General features: G+C 40.4%; 1 protein-coding gene across 5 annotated transcripts in view; it reads right to left on the minus strand.

Moving 5' to 3' along the window:
• Positions 1–19,267, minus strand: part of SLC25A13 (solute carrier family 25 member 13) — a 99,008-nt gene extending 79,741 nt beyond the window's left edge. The window contains exons 1-2 of one of the 5 annotated variants that reach the window (XM_058026398.1): positions 19,201–19,267; positions 16,960–16,974 (exon numbers count right to left, since the gene is read on the minus strand). In XM_058026398.1, coding sequence (XP_057882381.1) covers positions 16,960–16,974; positions 19,201–19,212 — 27 coding nt within the window. In that variant the 5' untranslated portion in view covers positions 19,213–19,267. Of the gene's footprint in view, positions 1–12,132; positions 12,211–13,241; positions 13,379–14,517; positions 14,904–16,959; positions 16,975–19,200 lie in introns of those variants that run through there. The other 4 variants (XM_058026416.1, XM_058026424.1, XM_058026408.1 and 1 more) reach the window with 4 other exon arrangements.
• Between the last annotated feature and the right edge of the window lie 8,591 nt (positions 19,268–27,858).

The raw sequence follows: 27,858 nt of genomic DNA on the forward strand, positions 1-27,858 counted from the left end.
TTAACATATATAATCATTCTCCTAACCTAGCACTTTCCTTGGTCACTTTCCATCATCACACCCATATCCTAAGTTACAAGTATTCTGCATCAGCCTCTGTGCAGGGCACTGCCTCTTGTTTCAGCTGCCTCAATAAGCATTTTCTGTTAGTCCAATATACATATTGTCACCTCAGCAAAAGAACTGCCATTCCTTCTACGGTAAAAGAACTTGACTGTGATCTACAGTGGAAAGTGAACTATGCAGAACTTGACATTACAAGGGAGATTTCAAGCAAGATGCGTGGACCAGCTCACCAAGCAGAGAATCAGACAACTGCAAGGAGAGCCGGCATTGAAGACAGATCAAAAACCTTCTCAACAGACCTCCTTAACAATAAACTGAGTATTTCTCCTAGGAAAATACAGTTCAGATAGCATTTGGCATATCTGCCCAAAGGCTTAGGCTAAGAAGAATTGCAAGAGATGTTGGTAACTACCAAGCAGGTAGGTACATCCAGCCTGATCAGTCTGAGCACAGTCTTTCTTTTCTAAAAACAGTTCTGATCCTCTCAGTCAAACATTCCAACTACACTTTGCAAAAGTCTAACCCTACACTAAGCATTCCTTTGTCTAATAACACCTAGCAAAGCTAAGATAAATGAATGCTATTAACAATAAAGAATCTTCTGTAGGATCTTTTCATACCCTACAGACTGGTTGAGAATGAAGAGATGCAGAACAAGCACTATTGAAACTAGACAGTTGTGCTGAGTCTACCCCACACACTGGTGAAGCAAAATGAATTGTTAGCTAACAAAGACAGCATATCTCAAGCAAAGCTATTCACATCCATCTTCACTTCATCATAATTATAATCTCTGGGCAATTCCCAGTCTTCTGCACCATGGGAGGTGAAAGCCTCACTTCCCCCAGGTGAATCAAAGCTAACAAACCTACTTTATTGCGCAATTACCTTCTAGCTTTGATCCTACTTTCAAAGTCCCAGAGCAAATGCAGATGGCTTGTTCATAGGATGGTTCTCACACAAGGAGACTCCCAATGAACCATAGTATTTTTGCACACAAATTCATCAGGGACCAACACCAATTATATACACACAGGAATATCCTTGTCCAGTTTGTCCAATACTTCCAAGTAGGTACAGAAACCAAGGTGGAAGTAGTACATATCTTAAGAAAAACTGCTACAAGAATTTCCAAGATTAGCTAATCAATGCTATGTAAAAATGCCTTTAGAGTGTTTACTTCTACAATTTTTGTACTTTAAGATCTGGAAAACAGAAGGACAGTAAAACTAACAAAGGTAAAAATAGCTAGGCATCGCCATTGGTTAGTGAAAGCATTTAAGTAAAGGAAAAAGCACCATACTGTGGCCAACACAAACCACTCCAAACTTTAAGCACTTATCAGAAAATGGAGTTAGGAACAAACTGGACTATTTGTAGTCAGCCTCCAGACTAGGACAAGGATACAACAGCTATCATTCCTGCAACAAAAATTGATGCACTACACCACAGTAAGAAACTGAACCTGAAAACCTAAACTTTGTTAAAAACAGAAACTTCTTTCACTTTTCATGTTACTATCAGAAAAAGCCCAGTTCTCCAATCACTCTATCTATCCATTATAAAGTGTTACCATACTGTGCTGTAACTTCTCTCTCAAAGTAATATTCCCTATTGTCTCATAGCTCTTCTGCAACACATTTTTGCTCAGGACAGTGATTCAGAGATACACAAGTGAGCCACATTGTGATGGCCATTATGCAACGTTAACATGTTCCTGTGTAGCTCAGCAAACCAGAGCTCACCACTCACTTGAAGAATTGAATAATTCTACTTAAGATATATTAGAGGTCCTTCAATTAAAAAGTTTCTTTTCAAAGGAGCTCCTGAGAATGGTCAAGAGACATTTTTTATCCAGTCATGGGTATGTTTCAAAAATACCCACTCCTGCTCTTCATAGATGGATGAGGTTATAGATGTTAATGCTGCTATTTACTTCCTTACACCCTTCAGAAACAGAGTCATATCTAAGAATTATGAACCTGATAAAACATATTTGGTGGCTATCTCACTCCAGATTAGACTTTCCTTTTTGGTTCTCCCAGGGCATGTTTTGTTACAACAATAATGCTAATGTTCACCCAGTGCGCTGACCTTAAGCTCAAGACATCAACGGCCTCATGTTTATCTTTCAAAACAGTCATCCCAGTTCCAGCAATTTGTCTTCCAGAGGCTTACATCTAGCAGAAAAACATTCATCTCACCCAAAGAAGCAAAGGATAGGAAAATTCTCCAGTGTAACAACTGCAAGATTGAAAGCAGTTTCTGCAGAAAGCAGACAGTGAAGATACTGAATGACACTGTTACCATTCAAAAATTATAAGAGAGAACCGGCAGACTATCATGCAGCATGAATCTTGCCTGGCATTCAATGTTATTAACATAAAATATGTATTTTAACCCAGATGAAGCAATGGGTAGGTGACAAGTCAAAAGGCCATTTAACACCATGGCTCTCAGAATGTGGCATCTTCAGGAAGCATCATCTCACAGCTGTGTAGGGCAACAGTGAGCTCTGAGAGATCCATCTCTGAATGCAACATACAAGTTAGTAACACGGCTCTTCAAGGTACCCACGCTCATGGTGCTCAAGGTTCCCAACAGCTCACAGCTTAATGGAGACAATCACTCCTGGTTTCACCTGGCTTCAAGCTCCTGACCCCAACCACCACCCAAACACTCACTTTCCCCTGCCATAGCACAAAGCAGCTATAATAACCTAAAGAGGTTCTTCCACCAAGAAAAGTCACAATCCAAAGATTCAAAACAATGGTATGATGCTGCACTCCCAGGGAACTTCTTCAGAGTCCTCAATTGCACCTGACATCGTACAGTACACACAGAGACCTAAAAAGAGGCATTCCATGCTTTATCTGACACCTTCATGAATTACAGAATCAACAATGGCAAGGACACCCTGAACAATGTTAAAAAGGTTTCTGCATAATTTTCTCTCCCAGATGCCAACACAAGGTCCCAGTGAGTGAGCAAGATTGTTTGCAGCAATAAACAAAAACCTGCTGCCTTTTGAAGAAAGCAGACCTGGCACAGAGCCATACAGGGGTATGATAGCCAGAATGACCTGCTCTTAAATAACTGCTAATTACAAAAACCTACCACCAAAATAGTAATAATAATAATAATAATCATCATCATCATCATAAAATACAACAAAAAAATTGTATCACGTAAACTTGTGGAACGTTTATAGGCAGCATCTTAAGTTGTTGCTAGAGTAATCTGTAATCTGTAACTCCATGCTTGTGAATGAGCAGGTAAAGAAATGTGCTGAAGAAAAGTTAAGAAAAGTTATGAAATATATATTACATGACTTGACCAATAATGGCAGGACAGGAATTATGTGGGAATAACTGACTGGTAAATGTGGTTTGTTTCAGTATTGTGTTTCTTTCTTTGAAGACAGAAGTTCACTTTTAAAGATCCTGTTTATAATCAATTCCATCTATTCAGCTCTATTCAAAATGCTACACCTCAGCAGCTCAGAGAACTGGGAAGGGTGTGGGAGTGGGCACAAATCCTTATGCATGTATGGATCCAATCTACAACTTTAAAAAGAACAAATGACACCTGCATAAGAAAAACAACATCACACACATCAAGTAAAGTTATTAATAGGCTATAAATGGTGAGACTCAAAGAAAAGCTAAAATCCTGTGGTCAGGAACCCTTCCCCATAGCTAACAAAAATAACAGGAGCATTCCAGAACATATTTGGGCAAAAGGTAACATTTTCCTACTTGAAACAAAAAAACAATGCTATTTATTTTTCTTTTTTCTATCCACACAGCACTCAACACAGTGGCATACTGGGTCATGGGAAGCAGGGCCATGGTCTGTGAAAGTTGAGTAACAGTAACTATCCACCTTTCCCACATAAACATGTTAATAAGCCTCTGGCTATGGAAGGCCTGGACTTTCACATTAACAAAGTATCTCTCTCCCTTGAAGATTTTTACCTGTCATCTCAAAATAATACATATGTCAAAGTATGTGTTTTCAAACACACTCTCTTTTGCCTGTAAACAAGGGTATCACTGTTTGTCCAACTAGCACCATATGGGTTTTCGTTTAAACTTATTACATAATCTCCCTGAAGACAGGGAGTACAAAGTAAAGGCAGTTTAACATTTTATTTCACAATTCTTACCTTCAATATTAACAACAAACAACTGCTTGATGTTTAAATATTAGCAGATTACACAGCTGCCACAGGACACTCTGGTTGTATGACCTTCATTCTTGCTTAAGATATGAACTGAAAAGTGAAGCTATCAAAGAGGGTACTTGGAAATAATTTACAGTTTCATGCAGGAATATAAAATAAACCAGTGAAGACCTATATTTTTTTATGCAATGCTGTCACTGTAATCCTAGGGGTTTATCTGCCACTGAGCTGCCACACCTCAGTCAAAATTGTTAAAAAGTTCACAATAACTCTCCATAATACACCTAACTTGTAAGATACCTGACAACAATAATTAAAATCTTCTCATCTCCTTAAGAAACTGTGGAAACATTTTCAGCATTTTAATTACAAACTATTCTGATTTTAGCTTGAATGATTTTGGCTTATCATCCGTGAGTCTATTTTACCATAGATATTTGCATAAAGCAATAACTGTTTCATTAAAACATTAAATTTACTTCTGCTGCATTGCCCTCTGAATGTTTTTGTGAGATCACTTGGTTGCAGTGGAAATAAGGATGATGTCAAACTGAACATTTTAATTTAAAAATGGGAATTTAAAGATAAAATCCTTAAAATTACCTCCAGGAAAGCATTTTTAGCGAAGGTAAACAATATTGAACCTTTTTCTCCCCCAAGAAATGGACTTCCATTTACTTTGAGGGCATTGCAGTCAAACTAAAGTCTAAAAATACCAGATTAACAAACACAGAGCAGTGTTTAAGACACTAGAGAAGACCTAGCACTTTTCTTTTAATGACTCAGTAACCAGGAGCTCTTCCATTTCATTCCTTCGACACTTGGGTTGTTATCAGCACCCTGACATCACCAAATGAATTCAGAACAACAAGCCTGCCATCCCATAGTATCCTACTTTTTAGCCTAAACTGTCAAAACTGCAGCAGAATTCCAAAAAAACTCTTTCTGACCAGTTGATCCAGCACTTTTGAAACACAAAAAGTTAATGCTTTACCTCAAAAAAAAAAAAAAAAAAAAGTCTGGGTCATCAATCAGTGATTACACCTCACAGCTTTCACAACCTGCACTACCCCACAAAAAAAATCTGCAGTGAACAGAAATCCAGATCTCACACTAGTCGTCATTACATACACCTTTGTTTGATCAAATCGTGGGTCATACACAAAGCCCCAGTTTTTCATAGCTACAAAAGAATTCTAGGCACACATTCTGTATAAAACTTCCTAAAAACACTGGAGAAAAACAAGTGTATTTGGCAGATTTTCTGTGCATATTTTGCTAAGATACTTCCATAATTTTCAGGAGTTCAGGGCTCTCTTTACTTCCTTCACTTGCCACACATCCAGAGAAAAAGGGGAAAAAGCTGATTTATTATCAGCTTGCCAAAGGCACATAGAATAAGGAACTATTAAGTGCTATTTCAATGATACAGGATTTAAATGCTTGCACACTTGAGAATTAAGTATTCTGGTCTGGTCTGTTCTCTTACCTGAGATACTGAATCTATAGGTTACATGTAATGGAAAACCAAAAGCAAATTGCAAGAGTTTCACAGTCATTAAGGGTTTTACACCACTATCTTCTTTATGGAGACCAAAGAGGCTCAAAACTCCTGTAGTATAATCTTCACAATGCAGAAAAGACTGAACCTGCTTCACACCAGTTAGTCTTGACAGAAAAGATTCAGACCAAGTTACTGATCTAGGTCTGCGAACAGAGTAAAAGCAGTTGAATAAAGTTTGTTGTTGCCATGTTTTTCTTCCTTTTGAACAGCATCAACATGGGACTAATTCATGATCTTTAGAAAGTAGTTTCCAGTTAGACTGACACACAATGGCAAGCAGTCTTAGACAGGTGAAGTGACAGGAAGGAGGAAGGCTGACTTGATGTCAGTGACAAAAACTATTTTAATGGAAATGTGAAATTATTCAAAAATTTCTTCTCCCAAACACGTGAAGATTTCTCTAGTCAGATTCAGACTGCACAATGGGCTGAGAGAAGGAATCAGGCAGACGCGGTATTTTTACATACCGTGTTTTTCTAATGGCTTTTCATACCCAGTGCCTCACTTAAAGGTTTCTTCTGTCAAAGATCTGTTAAATCAGCGATGTTTCATCAAATAGTAGTTGTCAAACATGATAAAGAACTACAATAATAAAATACGTGACCAAGAGGTTTTAGCAGCCAAGGATTCAGGGAAGACTGGGAATAGGTTTTATTTCCAAGGCAGAGAAAAATGACAACAGTAATGAAGTCTGCTGTTTGTATTCAGTAGTACTAATTTTCAGACCTCTTCTATCCTAAAGTAAGACCTACACATCAGGTGAAGCAATGGACAGATGTGACAGGAAAGTCACATAACAAAGGAAACATATGACTGCTATTGCAGGACATATCTTTCAATTAAATCTTTTAAGAAACGAGACTGCTGCCCTGCTACTGATACGAGGCAACATCCCAGTCTCTCTCCCACACTAAGAGCCCACACCAGACCCAGACTCGCCTAAGCAGATGTAGAGGGCACCTGATGTAAAAGAAGTGCAAAAATAAAAAAGCAAAGCCACACCATAAACACACACTACCAAGAGGCATTAAGACAGGAGATTTTATTTCTCAATGTAGGATACCACATGTCTACACATTTGAACACAGACCTTCAAACCAGAGTTGCATGTACAGACATAGAATCTTTGTGTCATGATCCTGCTGATGGCCTTTCATGCTTTGGAGATGTTACCTGCATTTTGATTAACACCCATCAACCTTTGATGAAAGATGTAGTCAGATGCTGCTCAAGCTACTCCAACACTGAATAATTTGCTCTAATTTATTTCTTTAAAACTACTCTAATTTACTGCTTTACTTTGATGAAGTGGGCACTTTTGATAACTTCCCAGAATTATATATCCATTGGCTGAAGCAAAAACCCAAACTCCCCCAAAATGGTGATTCTACTGGCTGACAGAGTTCAGGGAAGTTGGGATAAGAAATAGCAACTAAAATATAAAGACAATTAGAATTTTTTCCTCCTACTAGCTAGATGATTGGCATTTGGTTTAGGATCATCCTGGTGAAAGCCTCCTCCCCTGTTGACTGAGTGCATTTTTAAGTAGTGGGCAAACATCATCAGGAAAGAAAAATGTGTGCCTTTCCTTATTCTGAAATCTACAGCCATTTTCCCCAGTACACAATGTCAGAATGAAAAACAAAGCACAGTGATTGCTAGTTAATTTTTTCTCTTCCTCTCCTTGCAAAGCCAGCTCTAAAAAAAGACACCAACCTGCCACAGAACCTTCTTTGAACTTTACATTTCCTACTAAGTTTAAACTTTTATTCTCAGATAGAAATGAAGCTTGGCTCCAGGAAAAAAAACATTTTTAAATCCTTGGTGAATAAAGATCAGGCAGTATTCACCTACAGAAACTGAAAAATGTGAAAAGATAAATACAAAACAGTGTGTGGAGCTTGAAAAATCTGTGGTCACTGGCATTTCACATAACAATCTGAATGCCAGTAAATCAAATTTCAATTACAAAGGAAGTACCAACAAGATCACTGTCATAAACAGAGAAATAATAAACTCTATTGGGGAAACAAGAAGCGAAATTCAACTATATGAGATGTCTATTCTCATCCTTTTCTTAAAGTTTTCAGTTGAAAAAATTTGTTCAGCTATACAGGAAATACTCAGACTTTGATTGCCCACACTTCCCTCCCTGTGCAGTTCCACAACTGCTCAGGAATGATATATTTTAGACTTGCTCAACAGCTCTTTAGCTCAAAAGCCATGTTTTGATACTTAGAATACTAATTACACAAAAACATCTGAATCACAGAATATGCTGAGTTGGAAGGGACCCACAAGGATCATCAAGTCCAATCCCTGTCCCTGCACAGGACCATCCCCAAGACGACTGGACAATGCCCTCCCCACCATGGGCCTGAGGGCATTGTCCAAACACCTCTTGAACTCCATCAGGCTGGTGCTGTGACACTTCCCTGGGGAGCTGTTCCAGTGCCCAACCACCCTCTGGGTGAAAGAACCTTTCCTAATATCCAACTTTAACCTCCCCTGACACAACTGCAGGTTCTTCCCTTGGGTTCTGTCGCTGGTCACCAGAGTAAGGAGATCAGTGTCTGTCCCTCCTCTCCCCCTCATAAGGAAGTTCTAGACTGGGATGAGGTCTCCCCTCAGTCTCCTCTTCTGTAGGAGGAGGGAAAACAAACTCTGCTTTCACGTATTTGTAAGGTTGGCAAATAACTGTGGTCATCTAGCTACACAACATCTTCTGTATTCTAGCTCTGAAATTTAGTTTACTCTTTCAATCCTTCAATTACCCTAATCATCAAGGCATAACAATCATAGTTGTAAAAAGCACATGTATTACTCTTCTGATAGGTTCCAATAATTGCAAAAATAACCTTTAAAAGCCCTGAAATTTTTAAACTGATGGAATTTTTTTTAAAAACTAGACATTAAGAGTTACAGTGTACATTATCTTCACATGGGATTGATTCACAGTGGGACCTGAAGACTGGAAAATAATTTAAAGAATGCACCCTTTAAGTGTAATGCTAATACCCTTCAAGTAAAATTATTCTTTGATATTTCTGTTTTGAAAAGAAGACACAATCAAGTTTCAACTATATGATTTGTGGCTAATCTCAATATAATCTAACAATAGTTCTACAGATAACTACAACTCTAGGACTATTATTGCCAGCTCACCAAAACTTGGACCTTAGCAGGTGAATTTAATTCTGCATTCTGGCAGCTTCTATCAGATAATATATGTTGGTCAAAAAGCAGTTAATGAGCTTTAAAATGCTCAGTTTCTGAAGGATTCTTCTTCAAATTACAACATAACATTAACTATTTGCCTCCCTGATCAGTCTGTTTTGCTGCCAGACAATCCTGCCCTAGATACCCAAAAGAGGTGCTGGAGTACATTCATTATTAGCTTTCTGCAAAGCACTGCACTTGACAAAAAGGTAATCTTACAGGTCTGAATAATATTCAACTGTGTTTCTTTCCATATTAGATCAAATGTAATTAACCAGTGGTATGCAATAAGATGCAGAGTTAACATCCTTTTCCATCGCTGGGACCTGGTTTTCATCAAAAAGAACTACTAATATTGCAAACAGCCCTAATAGGGCTGGGAAGGGCTCACCTGTCATAAGGACAGTTTGTGGAGCAAGAATTAAAAGCCTCAAGACAGGTTACCTGTTCTATTCATTGCAGTCACAGTCACCTAAAATATTAACAGCATGAATGCCAAAAATGTGGAAAGACTACAGAGATGCACAGAGTAAAGAAAATTTGTCACTTAAAAATGGAAACACTAAAACAATCACCAGTTGTGGTAGTACTATTTACTACTATAAACTTAGATTGCCTAAGTTTTCCAAATATGATATCTGGGTTTAAAAAAAAATCAAACAAAAACAAATTTAAAAAAAACCATAACAGCAAAAAAACCAACACAAATACAAATCCCTGAAAAAGTCTCAGGTGTCTGTTCTCAGAGTACCCTGCCTCCAGCTCTGGTCCAGTCTCTTTGAGATCAGGTCTTCTACCAAAAGATAAACTAATATTATTGATGCTAATGTGGACTTGCTGGTAGGGAGCAAGACCAAGGGCATGTGAAGGTCATAACTCATAAAGGCAACCTAAACTCATAAAAGTAACCTAAACCACAAATACATGAAACCTCTCTGTAGCTTTGTTTTTCATTTTGACCTTTATACATTTTAATATGGATAATTCATAAAATGACAGAGTGCTTAACAACTCACATGTGTATCAATCATTCAAAAACTACCAATCAAAGGAAAATAAAGCACGGCTCTCAAAGTTCCTTCATCTTCAGCATCTGTCATCCTCCTTTAATTTCCCAAATTTCTGGAGAGTTAGGATTTCATTTCTCAGTTAGAATTTCACCAGCTGCCTGACTCCTACAGACTAAGGCTACAGTCATCTTCTGTGTGTTATGTTGAGCTAAGGCTGATCAGCACTGTTAGAAAAACAAGTATGGACCAGCTAGGCTAATCAGGGCAAAACCAACCACAAACTTGCCTAAAGCAAGTGGCAGTTACTCCTTCTACAACAAAGTCAGGTCACTTTTGAATACATAAGTAAGCCAATGAGACACATCTTTAAAAAAAACCAAAAAAACAAAAAAAAAAACAAAAAAAAACCAAAAAAAACCCCAAAAAGCAACACAATAGTAGAAACCATTTGCAAGGGAAGTCCGATTTTTAACTTCTGCTTACTCAGGAAACTCCTTTTAAAAACATTCCTTCAGTCCAGGTATTAGGCTTTACAGAGAAAATGGGACAAAATACTTTAAAAGAGTACAAATATTTAAAAGAAAAGTTATGACAAAGCTTTCTTGGTGTTTCAGTTCCATTTCTTACTTTCCTTCTTTCAATTTAAATTTCTGCCGACTGGCACGTAAATAACTTGTGAGTGATCAGTTGACCAATCAGTTCTATGAGAATCTCACAGTTTTGCCTATGCCATATTACAGTTACATCTGCATGGCTACATTCTTGCACCACACCTCCCACCTTCAGGGAAAAATCCCTACAACCTCTATGGCTATCTATGGCTGACGACAGACAAACCACTTACTAAAAGTAAAAAAGCCTGCCTTCTTACTTCTCTGCCAAGCAGTGGAAAATGTAAAAGTATCTATAAATGCACAGCAGTAAATATCCCTATAGCAGTCACACTAAACAAACTTTTGCAGGTCTCCAGCTTAAGGTATTTCTGTGCTCAGTGCCATCCACATAACTCTTTAAACTGCTTTGCTGTGAACTGTACTAGGGAACTGATCTGATCTGATCTGATCTGATCTGATGCAAACAAAACCAATTTATATACACAAAAAAAAAGAGGAAAAAAAGTGTAACATTTTTCCCAGTCAGTTATCCATTTCAATTCACCCCTGCACCATTACACTACTCTAGGATTGTCACTGAATCATTATTTAGTGAAATCACAACTTCATAGCTACTGCCAGCTTTTAAAAACTGCAGTGACCTGGCAGTTCAAGAAACAGACAGGTACCTCTCCACACCAACCCAACCAAGAGAAGCAAGTTCAGCCCTGGCACCAGAGCAGAGAACAATCAGCCCAACACCAAGAAGGCAAAGAACCAGACCTAGAGACCTGGTCTAGCCTTGGCTTTCAAAGAAGAACCAGTAAGATCCTAAAGATATGGAGTAGTGATGATACTAAGATTTTAGAAGTATTTTTAAAAGGTCTGGCTGTGTGGGCACAAGTCTGCCCATCTCAGAGCACTCTCTACAAATAAAACTGTGTTTGTATATTTGGAAACTCCACTTTGCTCAGCCTCTGAGGGTCTGATCCATTAGCACGCCCCACTACCTCTAGTCACAGCATGATGCAAAAACCATTCCATTTGTACAAGCAGAAAGTCACATGCAATTTAAGGCTTTAGGACTCCAGAAGTTTCCCCAAGGTGCACATCCAGAACTGCTGCAGCCCTGATTTGAGCATGTACAGACATTTCAGACGCACTGACCAGGCGCCCAGCAACCACACATGCAACACGCCTAATGCACATCGGCAGTGAGCACCCACCAGGCAGCAGCCCTGGAGGCATCCTTCATGCAAAATGCATCAACACTGCTGGCAACAAAGAATCCAAACCTTCCCTCCCGCTCAGGTGGGTACCATAATGGCTACAAACTGAATCAGGTTCTGGCAACAAAGAATCCAAATCCTCTCCCCTCTGTGCCAGGTTCCATAATGGCTCCAAACCGAATCAGGTTCTGGCCCACACCTCTTGCCCCAGTCCTTCTGTTGCATTGTTACAAAACAGTGCAATGCCTGAAACAGAGGTGTAAACCTTGCTCTTTAAAGATCCTCCAGAGACTTTCCTTTTCTTCATCCCTATTCTTTCATATCCCACTGGCTGCCTTGGATGCTCCCTAGTGAGCACACGGCTGTTTTGGTACCAATCCCTCACAGCTCTGGTAGGTTTCTTAATTCTGAAGTCAAGTGGGTAAAAAAAGTTAGGCATGGAGATGTTAGTCTAAAGAACAGCAAAAAAAAAATATCTTTTTCTAAATTGGTTTTCACATGGCCAGAGTGTAAGGTAGATCTCCACGGGGACTCAAAGAGTGACCATATTGGCCAGCACAAAAACACTTCTGGCAGGCTGCCTAGGCATGCAAGGTATCATAAATATATAAATCCAGCTGATGTTTAGGGATCTCACATATGCCCAACAAGAGGATTAGTCCTGCAACAAGCTGTATTTCTTCTGTTTCTTCACTAAATGCACATAGTTTAGTGTACATGTAGTCACTTTGCCATTCTCTCTCTCTCAAATGTTTATTTTTTCCCTCTTCAGATGAAAAGAAAAATGCCAACAACCCATTCCTTGTGAGCAATTTCATCCTTTAGCACACTGGATTTTGTTCAGGTCAAGTAACATTTTTGGTAAAGAATATAATTGCAATTGCCTGTTTCTAAGATCTTGTAAATAGCATGACATTATTTTAAAAACTGCATTTACAGTGTTCCTTTAAGTGTTTTAACACAGCTTCAGCTGAAATTGCTTTATTCCAAAGCAATTGAATATAGAGTATTTTTATAGGGACCTCTTTGTCTCTCTGTAAATGACTGAGATACAGATCCTTTCCAGAAAGAGGATGCATCAGAAAACATGCAACCTTACATTTTACTAGCCATAGTTATCTAGCACCATGAAACATCAGTTCCTGAAGATTATGTTGTAGCTAAAGCAAAACAGCATGATTAGCAGAGTAAAGTCATGCCTAGAGGCCTTATGCAAGATTAAGTTTGGCACCATACAAACACACAGGCTCTATTCAGTATGGTAAAGCCATTCTACAGCCAAAGCAGAGGCAATTCCATAGTTCAAAAGCAAAAATTAAGCTAAAAATCAGCGGCACATTCATTCCATTTTCCAGGAAATTCAGTATCACATACCTCCTTGTCATACTCCTTGGACAACATAGACAAATAAAATAGATACAGGCCTAAACAAGCTGGTCAGAAGAGACATTGTTATCATTCAGGGCTGTAAGCTTGGTTACATTACAGCTCCAGGAGTGCCTTTAACAAGTGGTTTGAGGCACACTTCCAAGATCTCCTCTACCCTCCTGCGACACAAAGCTGCATAGAAAGAGCAAATTATTTCCCAGTGTGATAAAATCCAGACAACTCCAAATTCTTTTCAGCAGGCATCACAAAAGACAAGGTATACACATAACTGCTGGATCCAGTAGCCCTCTCCTAGGCTATACATGAAGCAAAGTCACCCTGCAATTCCTCTTACAGGGGTACCATAATGGAAAGGAAGAAGTTCCAAAAACCTGCCAAAACCACTGGCAGTTGCAACATGTGATGCCATCAGTACCTAACATATTGAAGATATAAAGCAACCTCTTCCACCACCTCCTCTTGTCCCCACCTTGCTCTGATAAGGAAAGGTGGAGTCAGAGAGGAAATAGCAGCACAAAGACACAGGTAAAATCAATTGAGACAAAATCCCCACTGTTATAAAGATTCTTTTCAGGGTAACTCAGTGTCCACTGCAGCAGAGAGCTGCATGGAATTTTTCCACAGCAGAATTGCTCCATGAGTGTCTTTCCTGGGATTATCCTTGCCAGTGGGCCCTGTTGCATGCTGTGAGTCTTGTGAGACTGGGACTCAACCAGTTCTCCTGAGGGTACACATCACAAGCAAAGATCTAGGCAGTAAAAGAAACCAAATGAAACCAGACACATAAAATGTGACAGGCAGGACAGTGGAGTAAATGACTTGGTTTCTTCTCTCTTTCAGATGCAGCCATCAGTCATGCTACTTTGTACTTAGAAAAGGTCTGAAATTATCAGCACTCATACAAATTCAATGTCCCTCTATCAAGCAATTTCTGGTCTCTTAAGAAATCAAGATGCAGTAATAAGTCATAAGCAGCATAAATACATGTTTTTTTTTTCTGAGGGGAAAGTGGAAAGAAGAGTCTTATGATACATATAAGAATTTACATATTTCTGCACAGATCCAAAATGTAACCATGCAAGAGCAAGCACTGCTGGACCTGTACAGACTAGCAACAGGACTTTTCATGTGGATATTACACAGTGCTATTACCTCCAAAAAACTACCATGGCACCACCATTAAGTGCCATAACACTATTAAATCCATAGTACATAAACTCAGTGGTGCTTCAGGGAAACAGATTGCTCTCTCCTTACTCACCAACCACTTTTCTCTCCACAACTGATCTCACTGAGTGGCTGGAGCCTGTCCACAATGGACTACTCTCCTTTCAAGGACACAGGAGCCCATCATGATGCCAGAATCCCTCACCTCTTCTTTTCTGAGGGCCCCACAAATCCATGTCCAATGCAATGCAATTCTTCTCTTCCATTTGGCTGGAGGAAGGGAAGAATGGCACGATTGAGGGCAAGAAGAGTGAATTTAATCTGTTCCCAGGCAGACTCCATGCTACTGCTAGCACAGGAAAACGAGCGCGGAAGAAGGAGCTGAACAAAGAGGCAAAATGGAGCTGAATGATGCAAAAGGGACACACTGGGTGTGCATGGCAGCAAAATAATCAAAGTGGCATGGTTCTGTCAGCATCTAACAGTTTTGGCATTGCTTGTAATCATGTTTATTTAGAACTGCATTGCCATTGTGCCTGCATTTCAATCGCTGCTTACCCAAACCTCACTAATTCACATCATCCAGGGCAGGCACTGGATCCCTTCTGCACACAAAAAGGGTTGTAGAGGCAGGGCCAGTGGTATCAACCCCTCACAGAACTCCAGTTAATACAGCTGAGGTGATGCATCCTGCAGGACTGGTGTGTTCAGTGTGACATGTCTGACTGCAGTAACACCAAGACATACAAGGAGCCTGTGCCTGGGCACTAACTATTTTTGGTATGACAAGGTTTAGGATTTTAAAGGTAGATGTGGCAGTAACCGGAAACAACATCTAACTCCACTGATACATCTTCCATAATAAACAGTTCCAGAAAAACAAAAGAGAAAAGAGAATTAAAAGAAAAGTTAAATACATGAAAATTGCATAACCAATTTTCTTTACCTTGCATTACAACTATCCCAAATATTGTCACATAAGTCAGCAACAAATCTCTTTCTGTTACATTATTGACGTGGTTCTGACAGTCTTAGAAAGATTTACACATGCACTTAAAATTAAGCATGCAAGCAAGTCCCATAGGGTACTGATGTAAGGTTCATGCCTTCACTGGAACAGTCATTTTACAACTAGCTTTTTAGCATGCAATGTTCACTTTGTTCATAAGACAATAATTTTAAAGTAACTTATACTTTCTGAGTAGTACGGGCAGCCAGTACGTGCCCAATGGAAAAAAGTTCACACATGACACACAAAAAAACAATTACATTAGAAACAGAGATATTCCACAGTATTCAAAAATCAACTCCTGTATCATTATTACACATATCATACAATTACAGAAGTTTATTCACATGCTAACCACAGCAGAGATAAAGTTTAATGGTGTTCATGTGCTTCCATGCTAAGCCACTGTTTTTACAATTTAATAGACTTTGATTATCTATCAAAATTATTTGAGTTTGGAATTTTCATTAATGCAATTTTTAACTGTTTTGAACGTAGCTTAGTGGTTATGAAATATAAAGATTAAAAATATGATATATACTAGCTCCCATTACAAATATCAATTTCTGACCTTAAGTTGAACAGACAAAGTAGCATAGTAGCAAAATCAACTACAGAAAGAAGTCTCATTGAGACATACCTTAGGACCTCCCACTGAAAATATGTTTATATTTTATCAAGCAGTAGAACTTTAAAAAGACAGCAAGTCACACTTTGCACATGCATGAGACAACAGCTATGCCCAGAACTTGTAGCAGAATAGGGATCAAGGGTAACTGACATTCACTCAACACAAACATTTAATTTTGCTGTAAAATACACACCAGGTGAACAGCAAGGGGCATTTGCTAGACTAGGTAAATTCTCTTTAGAACTATCTGGCTAAAGGGCAGAAAAACAACATTGTGATTGCATTGTTAAACACTCAAAATGAAGAAATAAGCAGGACACTCTATGTAAAGCATTAGTGCTTTGTACCTGCATTACCATAAAGATGTTCCACATCACCTCTTTTTTTGCACAATGCAGAAAAAGAAGCCAGCACCTAGAATGGTAATTTAATTACCAAAGGGGTAAAAATCTGCTGGAAAATCTCACCTCTGGTTTTTACTGGAAATTTGTGTGAATATAATTTATAGCAGTTTTCCCAAAACAGTTTCAGAAAATGTTTTCAAAGTTTCAGGCACTGATGTGTAACATACATTGTTTAAAATGCTGTGTAAGTTGGAAACATTGAGCTGTATACAATGAAGGAAATTAAATCAGGCTGTAGTGCCCTTGATACCTGAGTGCTTAACTATGCAGCCTTAACAGTATCTCATTTGGGTTTTCCTTTTGAGAGACTGAATTCCTAGAGTTTGCTTAATATGTCAACATTTGAAATCTTGCAAGCAAAGACCAGTTACATTCAATCCCAAAGACTCATATGCCTAAAAGGGTACAATTAAAAAATTAAAGGAAGCGGTCATGCAGGATACTGGCAAGGAAAAAGTACTAAAGAAATTTAAGAAAAAGCATTTAACTCACCAGTCCATTGTTTGGCTGAGGTGAAAAAGGCAAACATTACTGAGATGCATCAGTGAGGAAGTTAGAACACAAATCAAGGCACGTGCCTGCAAGCACATGTGAATAACTTCAGGCCCAGAAGCTCTTTCCGTGGTGAAGTTATTCACATGTGTAATTGCAGAACCTAAGCTCGGATGTTACCCTCAAAGTACAAAATGCTGTGTACATTTTGCTACTGACCTCAATATAAAAATAAATTTACCTGTATTTAGCTGTTTCAGCTGAAGAAGACAAAACCCCCTTGAATCCCACAAGGTAATGTAATTAATCCATTCTAGCTGCCCACAGTTCTAGTTTGTTTGTTTGTTTGCTTTTAACATAAGTCTCTCAGAACATGTTTAGACTTATATAAAAACCAGAAGCCTTCCTTGGAAGCTATGTGAGGACTGCATGAGACCCTGGGGTACAAAGAGCTTATCTCTGCCTGCAATACACCAAGAATGCCTATGACATGACAATTAAGCCATTATTCTTTTTATTGGGTATCTCTCTGCCAAGCCTGATGTAACCTGACATATACAACATTCAATTAAGTGTCTGTTAAAGTGCTGAGTCTTTCCAACATATGCTTGTGTAGATTTTAGGGATCTGAACTGTGCAAGAAATCTAGCTTAAGGAAAAAGGACACCATGCAAATGTGTAGCATGGAGCACACGTGTCTACCCGATTAGACAAACACTAACTACACATTAAGTATTTTTAAGTATATGCGACTAGCATAGGTTAAAATGGATTGCAGATTACAAACCACTGCTTGGAGAAGAGAAAATAAGTAAAAGGTTCAAAAAGCCAGAGAATAGAACACTTTAAAGTCTTTAAACACCAATAGTTTGGTAAGATGTAACCAACATGTGTGTATGGACCAGTGGGAAATCAAAAAATTTTTAAAAGGCTAGATAGGTCAGCTTCACAGATTCACAAATAGTGAACACAAGATTTGGGGATGACTGCTTTATATACACTAGGAATGAGGAATCAAACATTGCTCAATCCACTAAAAGAGCATGCAGTTCAGATAACCTATGTTCTTACTGAGAAAGGTGCTGACCAAAGCAGCTCTATCATATCCTAGCTACAATAAAGGAGCACACGACTCTGGCCACACTAAGCCATGCTTTGAGTTGTTTGGGGAATTTTTTCCTCAATGATTTTTTCCTCAATGTCAGTTTCATCACTGACTTCAATAAAAGGACATGGAGTAATTTCTTTTTGAAGTGTCAGTATTCAAATATGAAACCTAATGGAAGCCGTAAGTTTTGAAACACCAACACTACATCTCATTTTATCTCCCTTTAGATATGGCCTTGATCCAGCTAATGACAATTTTTTTTCTGGGATGGGAGTACATTACTAGGTGATTAAATAACATATTTCAATTTGTTTATCCTTCTGATCAGTAAAAAAAGCCTAAATAGCAGGTATCCTATCCTGTCCTGACAGGACAGCACTGAGAAGTAAAAATCCTTGGAAATGATGACCAGATGTGAAAACAGAAGGCAGAAAAAGGTACACGGAGAAAATGGGAGAAAAAGCAGAAAGGGACAATCGCGCTAAGGCCTGTAAGCGGGGCAGGGCCAACATCTGTGCCCACTGCGGGACCTGCCAGCCGCCGTCCCGAGGTGCCGCTGCATCCCCCCGTCCGAACAGCGGTGTGTGTGTCTGTCCGCATGCACAGCACGTGTGTACGTGTGTCTGTATGCATCTGTACACTGGGGAACAAGGCGCTCGGCGGGGCTCTCACTGAGCACTACCGGGCCCAAATGCGCTTGGCGGAACCACGGCCGGGCCAGGGCACGGGTGCCCGGCGGGGCAGTGCGGGGCCTCGCCGGGGAGAGCGACACCGGCACCGGCACCGACACCGACACTGACGCCGGCACGGGCCCCGGCCCCGGCCCCGGCCGCGGGAGGCGCCGTGCAGTGTCATTGACGCCGATGATGCACCGCAAGGGGAGCCGAGGCCCGCTGCTCCCGGCGCGGGCAGCTGCGGATGCTCGCCGCGCTGGCGCACAGCCCCACCGGCCGGGGGCCGCCCGCTGCCCACCCCCCGCTCCCCGGGGCCGGCGGCGAGCGGCTGCCGAGCCGCGAGGAGGAGGAGGCGCCACCTCGGCTTTCGTCAAGGGCAGGCCCGAGGTCAAACCCGGCAAGCGCCCCGCCGCGGCCCCTTCCCCGCCGCCCGCCCGCCCGCCGGCGGCGGTGCCTTACCTTGGCAGCCATGCTGTGCCCGGCGCGGCCACCCCTTCCCGTCCCTTCCCTTCCTCCGCTCCCCTCCCTTCCGACCGCGGCACGCAGCTTCCCCGCCTGCGCACCAGCCCGCCAGCGCCGGCCGTCACCGCTCGCTCGCACAGGCGGGGATGGGGCGCCGCCCCCGCCCGGCCCCGCCGCGGCCCCGTGATCGCCCGGCACGGTCCGGACCGGCCCTGCGGGCTCCGCGCTGGGCGCCGGGCGAGGCGCCGGGAGACGTGGCCTCGGGCAGCGGCGGCACGCCGGCCTTGCGGGGCGAGCGCCGCCTCATCCCCGTGAAGGGCCCGGTTGCCCTCCTGCTTGCTCCACGGACACGGCTGGTGGCCCGGCGGGCGCACGGGGACGCCGAGCTCTTGGGGCCCTGCAGCCGCTCCGCCCGCTGGAGACGGGACCGTGTCACCAGCTGGTGCCCCCGGGGAATGCCCCCGGCGCGCTCAGGGGACACCGGGGCGAGCAGCGGAAGGATGCCAACACCTTCACATCAAACCCCGCTGTCCTGCCCAGCGCTGTTTTCTTCCCCTCAAGGCAAGCTGCTGCTCGAGGGATGTCTCAAACAGTTGCAGCACCCCCAGCCATCATTCTGGGATGTCCCAAGAACGAGCTGTGCTTTCAAACCAGATTCTGTCAATGCTGTGCTAGTTTCTATCAGCATGAAGGTGACACACAAGCAGCCCCGCCGCAGTCCAGGGCTGTTCCCAGGGCCACCACGAGTGCGGCAGGCTGAGCCTCCCGGGCGGCTCGCACTCTGCCTGGCACAGCCTGCCCGGGCACGCTCGGCCGTGCCCCGCTGGGGATGCGGGCCGTGGCTGCCGCCGGGGCTATCGTCAGGCTGCCAGCGCCCGCTCTGGCTCGTCCGGGGCTTCTGGGGGGATTTTAGGACAGACTGAGATTGGCAGTGGAGGCAGGGAGCTTGCAACGTGCGTGTAACTAAAAGGTTGCTTGTAAGAACAGCTCCAGGGCAAGTTTTCGAGTTAATAATGATGTATCAAGTTAGTCATAGCTTTGAGGTAGATATTTCAGCACTTTCCCTTAAACTGAGTTATGTAAAGACGCTAAAAAGACAAAGGATCTCGGAGACAACTATTGCCTTTTGAACCAAAAACAATTAACTCTTTGATTGCTATTAGTTGTCCTAGAGAGAGACACTAGAGGAATGATAAGGATTCCTAAATGCATATTCACCTTAGAGAAGGTGAAGCTGGTTTCTCTTTGTCTTAGAAAAAGTGTAAGGATTCATGAACACATCTGTACTTGCCCACTATAAATCTGTGAAGAATATCTCTTTTTGTGTTTTCAGTCCAATGAGTTAACTACTCCAGTGTTTGAGCAAATTGTAGTTTCCCCTGTGCCCCTTGGAAGTTTCTCCCATCACCTGTGAGGCCCAGCAGCAGACATACCCCCTTCGCAGCTGTCTCCCAGTCTCAGTTTCTTGTAAAAACCTCCCACTTGCTGGATTCTCTTCCTTTTCTGCTTGCTCCACGTATGTATGCCCATTGGAAGTGCTCAGCTATTCTGTCTAAGCACAACCTTTCTCTTCTTGCTGCATCTCCCTGACCTAGAAAATAGCAGTTAGATCAAAGCAAGCTTGAAGCCTTCATCCAACCCCACTTTTTCAAACAAAGACAAAAAACAGACTATGTAGTGCTTATCTGCAAACTAGATAAGTAAATACTGTCACCTTGTCATAAATGAATAGATAATAGCAGTCCATTTATAAACAATAGAAAACAATCTTCGATTATTTTAATGATACCACTAAGAAGAGAAAAATTATGTAGAGAAAATAGCATAACAATTGTCTTATAATACAAATACTATGTTCTGTGTATATTCATAAGTCAGGATATTTAAATGTGAGCTTGAAAGTCAGTCCGATTATGAAAACAGGTTTCAATAGCAATTTTTTTCAATTTAAGACTGCTAGGAAAATTACTAGAATTCTTGTGTTATACTGACACATGGTCTTGAGCTAATTGCCAAGGAAAAACACAACTCAAAAAACTGCCTATATTTCAGGTAAACTGGAAGTGACATTCAGAGAGGTGAGTGAAGAGGGATGATCCTGGAAAGCCTTTTTCAACTGCTCTGTAAATGAAACAGCACAAGACCTCTTTTAACACTTGTAATCATAGAATCATGGAATGGTTTGCTCTGGAAGGGATCTCTGAAGGTCATCTATTCCCAGTCCTCTGCAATGAATAGGGATATCTTCAATCAGACCAGTTTACTCAGTTTATTTGAGACCAGGTTGGATGGGAAACCTACACATCTCTCCATCTGCTGGTCTTGATTATTTCCAGGGATGGGGCACCATCTACCACCTCTATGGGCAACCTGTTCCAGTGTTTCAAAAAGTGTCCTTTATCTAGTCTGAATCTGCTTCATTTCCCATCCTTCAAGAGCTCCAGGCACCTCAAGATCTGAGCATGCCTTCAGCACTGCCTTGGTCCTGACAAGATTTGGAAGGTCACTGCCTTGCTTGCAGGAAAACCTGAGTTTGGCCTCACAGGTTCCCGATGATGACCAACATGCATATACAGGCCCAAGTTCCTTTTCTTCATAGAAAAAGCAGTGAAGGCTAATAATGTTCATGTTTTAGATGATAAGCAGTATGACTGTAGTGGACTATAGCACTCTCCTTGGCCACATAATTAACTTGTTTTCAAAGTCCTCTGTTGATTGAGGTTAGATTCAAGCCAGTGTGTCATGCTCATTTCAGTATGTTTTAACCACAAAGCCTTAGACTGCTCTGGGGAAGAGAGGAGGAACATTTTTCACTCTTTCTAGTGAAGACATGTCATTGTGAGAGGAGAATCCAAGATCAGCTGGACTGGAGAGAAGCATGACTCTTTTATATGGTAGAATGCAATGAGGTGAGGGTGAAGTTGTGAGTCAGTTTTCATTACAAAGCATACAAATATTATTTAGAGAAGGCAGGACACAGTGTGTCTGCAGCCAGTGGGGGGTTTTTCTGTATTTTACATGTAATACAAAACAGAGCACACAGTGATTTTAAGGCTTCCTTCTACAATGAGAAACAGCCTAGAGTTAGCGCCTTCTTGTGCTCTCTTCTGATAGGGCGTCTTGAATTTGTACACATGGGGATGGGTTTTGCAGGAAGGGCTGCAGCTTGTTTCCAAGAGAAGGCACAACCAAGTACCTGGACACTGTCCTTGAGGTGAAAAATTAGGCCTTGATAGTTTTCATGTGGAAAACAGAATGAGAGCTGATTCACTACTTGATGTTTTAACTATGAGAGTATTGTATAGGAGGGCAGCATATCTGGATAGACACATATGATTTTTGGTGAGCTTATTAATAATTATCCTGGAAACACCAACAGCCTGGGCCTCCTGGTTTTTTAGACTTGCTAAATGACTGATAAAGGACTAACATTTACCTACTGACGGTGTAAGGCAGAGCTCAGTGTGCTGGCTATTTTGGATCTTATTCATTACTCTTTCTCTTACTACTTTGCAAGTTCGGCAAACTGTTTCTATGATTTCTCTTACAACGTTCTGGATTTTATATGAGCAGACAAATGTCCCAAAATGTAGGCATTGCAGTATGTAGCTTAAAGGCAAATAAATATCTTCTTGGATTTGGAAAGGTCTGAGAGCATCTGGGAAGGTCTGGAGAGGACTGCACCTGAAAAAAATCAGACTGTACATACCTGGATTACTAACTCTCTGGGTGAATAGCTGAGATAAAGCAAAGACTGACCCAAGGCCTTCAAGATCTGTGTTGTTATCCAAATTACTGAGCTATTTTCCTTAGTATATCTTCTCTCTGCCTCACAACATAGAAACTTCTTCCAAATGGCTCCTTCTGTGTTACATTGTATGTTCAGCAACATGGATATTTTCCTGTGTGCTAACTTACCACAAAACTGTACCAAGTACATCTTCCTACAAGTACTGCTGATAGTCAAAAAAAACCCAAGGGGCCTCAATCCTAGTGGGAAAGAGCTGGATGTTAAAAGGAAATGAACACAAGGTTTTCCTGAGCACATCTTGTTTCTTCAAACTCTTTATTGACCTCTCTCCTTCAGTGAAGTCTTAAGGGAAGGCACAAAGCAGTATTCCCTTCCTTAGGTCAAGGGTTTGGTGTGGATTTTTTGTTCTTTCTGTGGGTTTTTTTATTTTGTTTTGTTCTTAATAAAGGATGTTTGGCTGATGTGAGTTAGCACATCAGTTTTAGTGACTCTTTGCCAAGAATTTGTGCTTGCACAGTAGGCCTAACCCTGAGAATTTCTCTAATAAAATATGACTCACTCTGAATGAATCATTCACAATTCTTCTGTTTGAAGGATATTCACTGCAGATCACGATTTCCTCAAATGTATTTGCTGTTTTTCTGGTTATTTTATAACATTGTGTAATGATTTTTAATGTTTTTGAGGTTTTTTTGCTGTTGTACTTTTAAGTCACATATATTCTTAATTTAAACCCTGTTGTTTATTTGTGATTTTTGAGAAGGTCAGTCAAACATGGTCTTATTCCCTTTCTTAAAACAAGATTTTCAAGTACTTTTACATGCATGTCTAGATCAGTGTTTCTGCCAATGAAAAAACAAACTGGTCATTTAAATAGTTCAAGGAAAAGTGAATATAAAAGCAGCACGTTGAAGTATGAATAATTAATTTTAAAATACATACAAATGATACTATATTTTCACAGCTTTCCCATCTCAAAATGCAACACTATCTCCCAGTGTGTGTCACATCTACCAGGAGAGTGGCATTGACAAATGTAGAAGGAGAGGCTATGATTCTGTCTTACAGCAGATAATGGCATTTACACAATCATTGCTGTAAAAATAAAACAGCTGAAAGCACTTTACCAAAGCTATGGTTTAGAAATACATCTGAAATACCTAAAGAAACATTTCTGCTGATGATGAGTAAGGGATTAATTCTTCTGTTGGTGTAAATCAGCATAGGTGGTAGATCTGTGCTGGTTTACATTGGTAAAGCCCCAAAGATAGAGGGGATACAGGACAAACGAAAGATGCTATATTTATTTCATAAGTGAAAAATACTTCATAACTCAGGCACATCATTGGCATGAATAAGTTATGAAAAATCTTCACAGCCAAAAGAACATAATCATCCTTCATGTATAACAGATTTGTTTATTCTGTAAAGATTCATTTCAGTTGATTAATTATCAGTATCTGCTGATGGTGGAGGTAACAAGCCATCTCTGATGAGAGAATCATTTTAGGACATGCTCAGAATATTTTATCACCTAGTGCAAGTTGTGTATGCTTAGAATATTTATCATACCATGTACTAATAGTATCACATTTTATAAGCTAAGTACTGAATGTAAATTATATTACAGATATAGGAGTTATCTATATTTTTCTTGGTTTTTTATTAAGTGGGATTAAAAAAATATAAAGCCCAGTAACAGTTGTGTTTGCATGTCAACTGCTGAACTGTTCTGCTGCATTAAATCATTGTTATTCTAGACCAGTAAAAATTTGCATAAGTGCAGATGGCAGCTCCTAACAATACCATCAGAATTGTTTCACCATACACCAAATCCAACCAGTACCAGGCACACTGCACACTCACTAGCCATTATTCACAAATGGAAGCTAAAAAGATGGAGGTTTATCAAGAGGTAAATTACCTTCCTTTTTCTGCAATTTTATTTATTACCTAAACTAAATTGCAACTCCAAGTTAAAATACCAAAAGAGGGATTAGATCATCTCAATACTGAAGCATTTATGAAGAGGGAAAATTATAATACATCTGTCAATCACTGCAAAATAAAAACCAAAAGTAGATCAGATTTTTAATACATTATAATAATTTGCTATTTATGAAGCTAACCTTAGTCACCAAAGTACCTAAAATATAAAGTACTATCCCTAACAAGATAGATTGAAATTTGTTACTAAATCCATTGAATAGAAACACTACTTCAGTCAGACTTTACTCACAGAGTAGACTAGGCATCATTTAACAACATTTGTGGGTCTTTAAAGTGCATGTACAAATATCTGCATATGCTCAACTTGCATTGAGTGCAAGAGGTCAGCTGGATTTTTATTAGCCAAGACTTTGCAGAAAGTAATAGAACCTCATCAGAGTTTTGTATGAAATGTTGAGTTTCTCTTAGCTTCAACAAACTTTCATGTTTGAAAATATAAACATTTGGTCATCTTGAAACTCAATATTTTCTTTCATTCTCCAGCCAAACCCCATAACTTTTATTTTCCATGGAGATAAAGCATTTATTAAGTATTAATGCGCATTTCCAAAGGACCCACTGTGAGCCAGTCTTTTTCCACAAGCTGAATTAAGATGGTCTGGCTCAAAGTCCTTTAAAACCAAGTGGAGACTTTTTGTTAGTTTCAGTGCTTTGCTTAAAGTCAAAGACTATCATCTAGCTCGGTATTTACAGCTCTCTGTTATCAGTGTATGCCAGCTCTTGGTATTTGTTTTGTTAAAAAGGATGGATTGAGGCAAAAGTTCAAAAGGTTTTTAATTACTTACAAGATTGGAACCGCTGATAGCAAGTGTGTTTACCTAGGGAAGATGGTAACTTCTAATTATTTGGAGTACTTGTTTTTAATTTCATTACCAAGAAATGCAGGTCACAGTGCTTTTGTATGCATCTGGTCAAAAGTCAGCTGGCATCCAGTTTCAACCAGGCCTAAGAAAACAGTAGCACTCTCAGAGGAGTTATATGGAGCTATATTCCTCCACAGCAGCCTGATAAAGAATAAAGGTTTCCTACTTCTTCCACTGAAGAACTGACTGCACTGTAGGTTCATCTCTTTAATTTCAAAGAATCTCTACCAAAAGAGGCACTAGGAAAGCCTAACTGCAGGGAAAGCCATCAGCTCAGCTACTCATCTCTTTAAGATTCTTCTTCCAGAAGAATCCACAGGAGATCAGACTTTCTAGGTTGCTCTGCTCACATAGGTGCTTTCTTGCTGGATTATTTCTGTCCTCTTTCCTCTTTTAATTTTGTTTGCTGTTGTTTTCAGTTTGTTTGGAGCCAGCCTTGGTGAGGTGGGAAGAAGCCATCTGATCTGCGGTTTCATGAAGTAGGCAAGGTATTTCTCAGGGATAGGTTGTATGATCAGGGGTGACTCAGTAAAAATGAGTTGTGCAGCTTTTGTGGTTTTGTGTCTCAGAGCTTTTCTAGCCATATGTCCACACTTTACATATCAGAAGGAGATTTTCAGAGCTTTCAAGCAAGTACCTAAAAGTTTAACTGAGGCAGATGTTTTAGTTGTTTAGTCCACTATTACTGTAGTTAGCAAGATTTAAACAACACATAGAGAAAATCCCTGATATGCTTGCTGAAATCAGTAGGAAAATTCCCATCTGGGATCAGGATTTATCCTCTGTTAGATTTTGTGGGTGGATAGAGGTGTATGAGGCAGAAAAGGATTCTTTTTTCTCTTTTTCCACTGCTTCTACTACAGCAACAGAGCTAATCACATGTGAGTCAGCGAAGTGTCCTTTTCCAGGGAGAGAAAGGAAAACCTGCAAAGGGGAAAAAATTGTTCATCTCTGCTGTGATGAGGAAAAACACTTTGTCATGAGCTGCTTTCTTGTTTATATTAATATAGAGTGGCTTAAAGTGCACATCATTGAAATGTTCATCATCTGGTGAGGGAATCCATTTACCTTAGACTTCTACAGGAGTATCAGAGAAATAGTCATAAAATGCAATCAAGGCCTATGTATTTTCCTCTTTTTCTAGAATATACCTGTCAGTGCAGAGCATATGCCATCACTGTGAGACTCATTACTAGATTCAGCCAGATAAGTCAAATAAGTAAGCTCTATTTATTGAGAGAATACATGCACCTTTTACTCCCAAGTTTGATTACCCTTCTTAAATCCTCAGCCACAAATCAGATGCTAAGGTGATAACCAGCACTGAAGATGTACAGGCTGGTTGTTCTTCCATTAAGGACTGGCACTTTTTTTCTATGAGAATCCACTCACTTTCCTTTTAACTGCTTGAAAGCCTGGGCTTCATGAGATCCACACATAAGTTCAATCTAAAAAGCATTTGGATCTTGAGAAGAGTTTTGGTGACTACTTAATATTATGGCTTATTGGGGGAATTGTGTCTTTAAGAGATGCCTAAAGGAGCTCATTAGTATTGTCATATTGTTTGGAAATTGATAAAGAATAGCATTTTGCACAGCAGCTCTTATGGTGGATGAGACATCTGTCAGACTTCTTGACTCTGGGTGATTGAAAAATGCAATACTTATCTCCCACTCTGCCAATCTTGTATTGGTTCCCAAATATGTCCTTAGGTACATAGTGGAGAGTTTGGTCTTGGTTTATTTGCTCTTCAAAGCTAAGCAAACTAACTACAGCCTTCTCTGTATTTTCTTATTGTACTTGATATCAAGTAGGAGATCCATATCCTGCAAAACTTGGGAATGAGTAGAAATTACTTTCAGCTCCAGAATATGTGTCCTTTTTAATTCTGGAAGGCCTGAGTTTGCTGACCTGCAGTGCCTGTTTCAGAGCCTGTTGTTAAGTGCATGTTTGGATAGGAGCTGAGGAGATGAGTTCTGATCAGTTTTTGTGGAAGTGTCTACCTAACTTTGCATTGACACGTTTTTAGTG

The sequence above is a fragment of the Melospiza georgiana genome, chromosome 1 (assembly GCF_028018845.1).
Source record: "Melospiza georgiana isolate bMelGeo1 chromosome 1, bMelGeo1.pri, whole genome shotgun sequence".
Taxonomy (NCBI): Eukaryota; Metazoa; Chordata; class Aves; order Passeriformes; family Passerellidae; genus Melospiza; species Melospiza georgiana.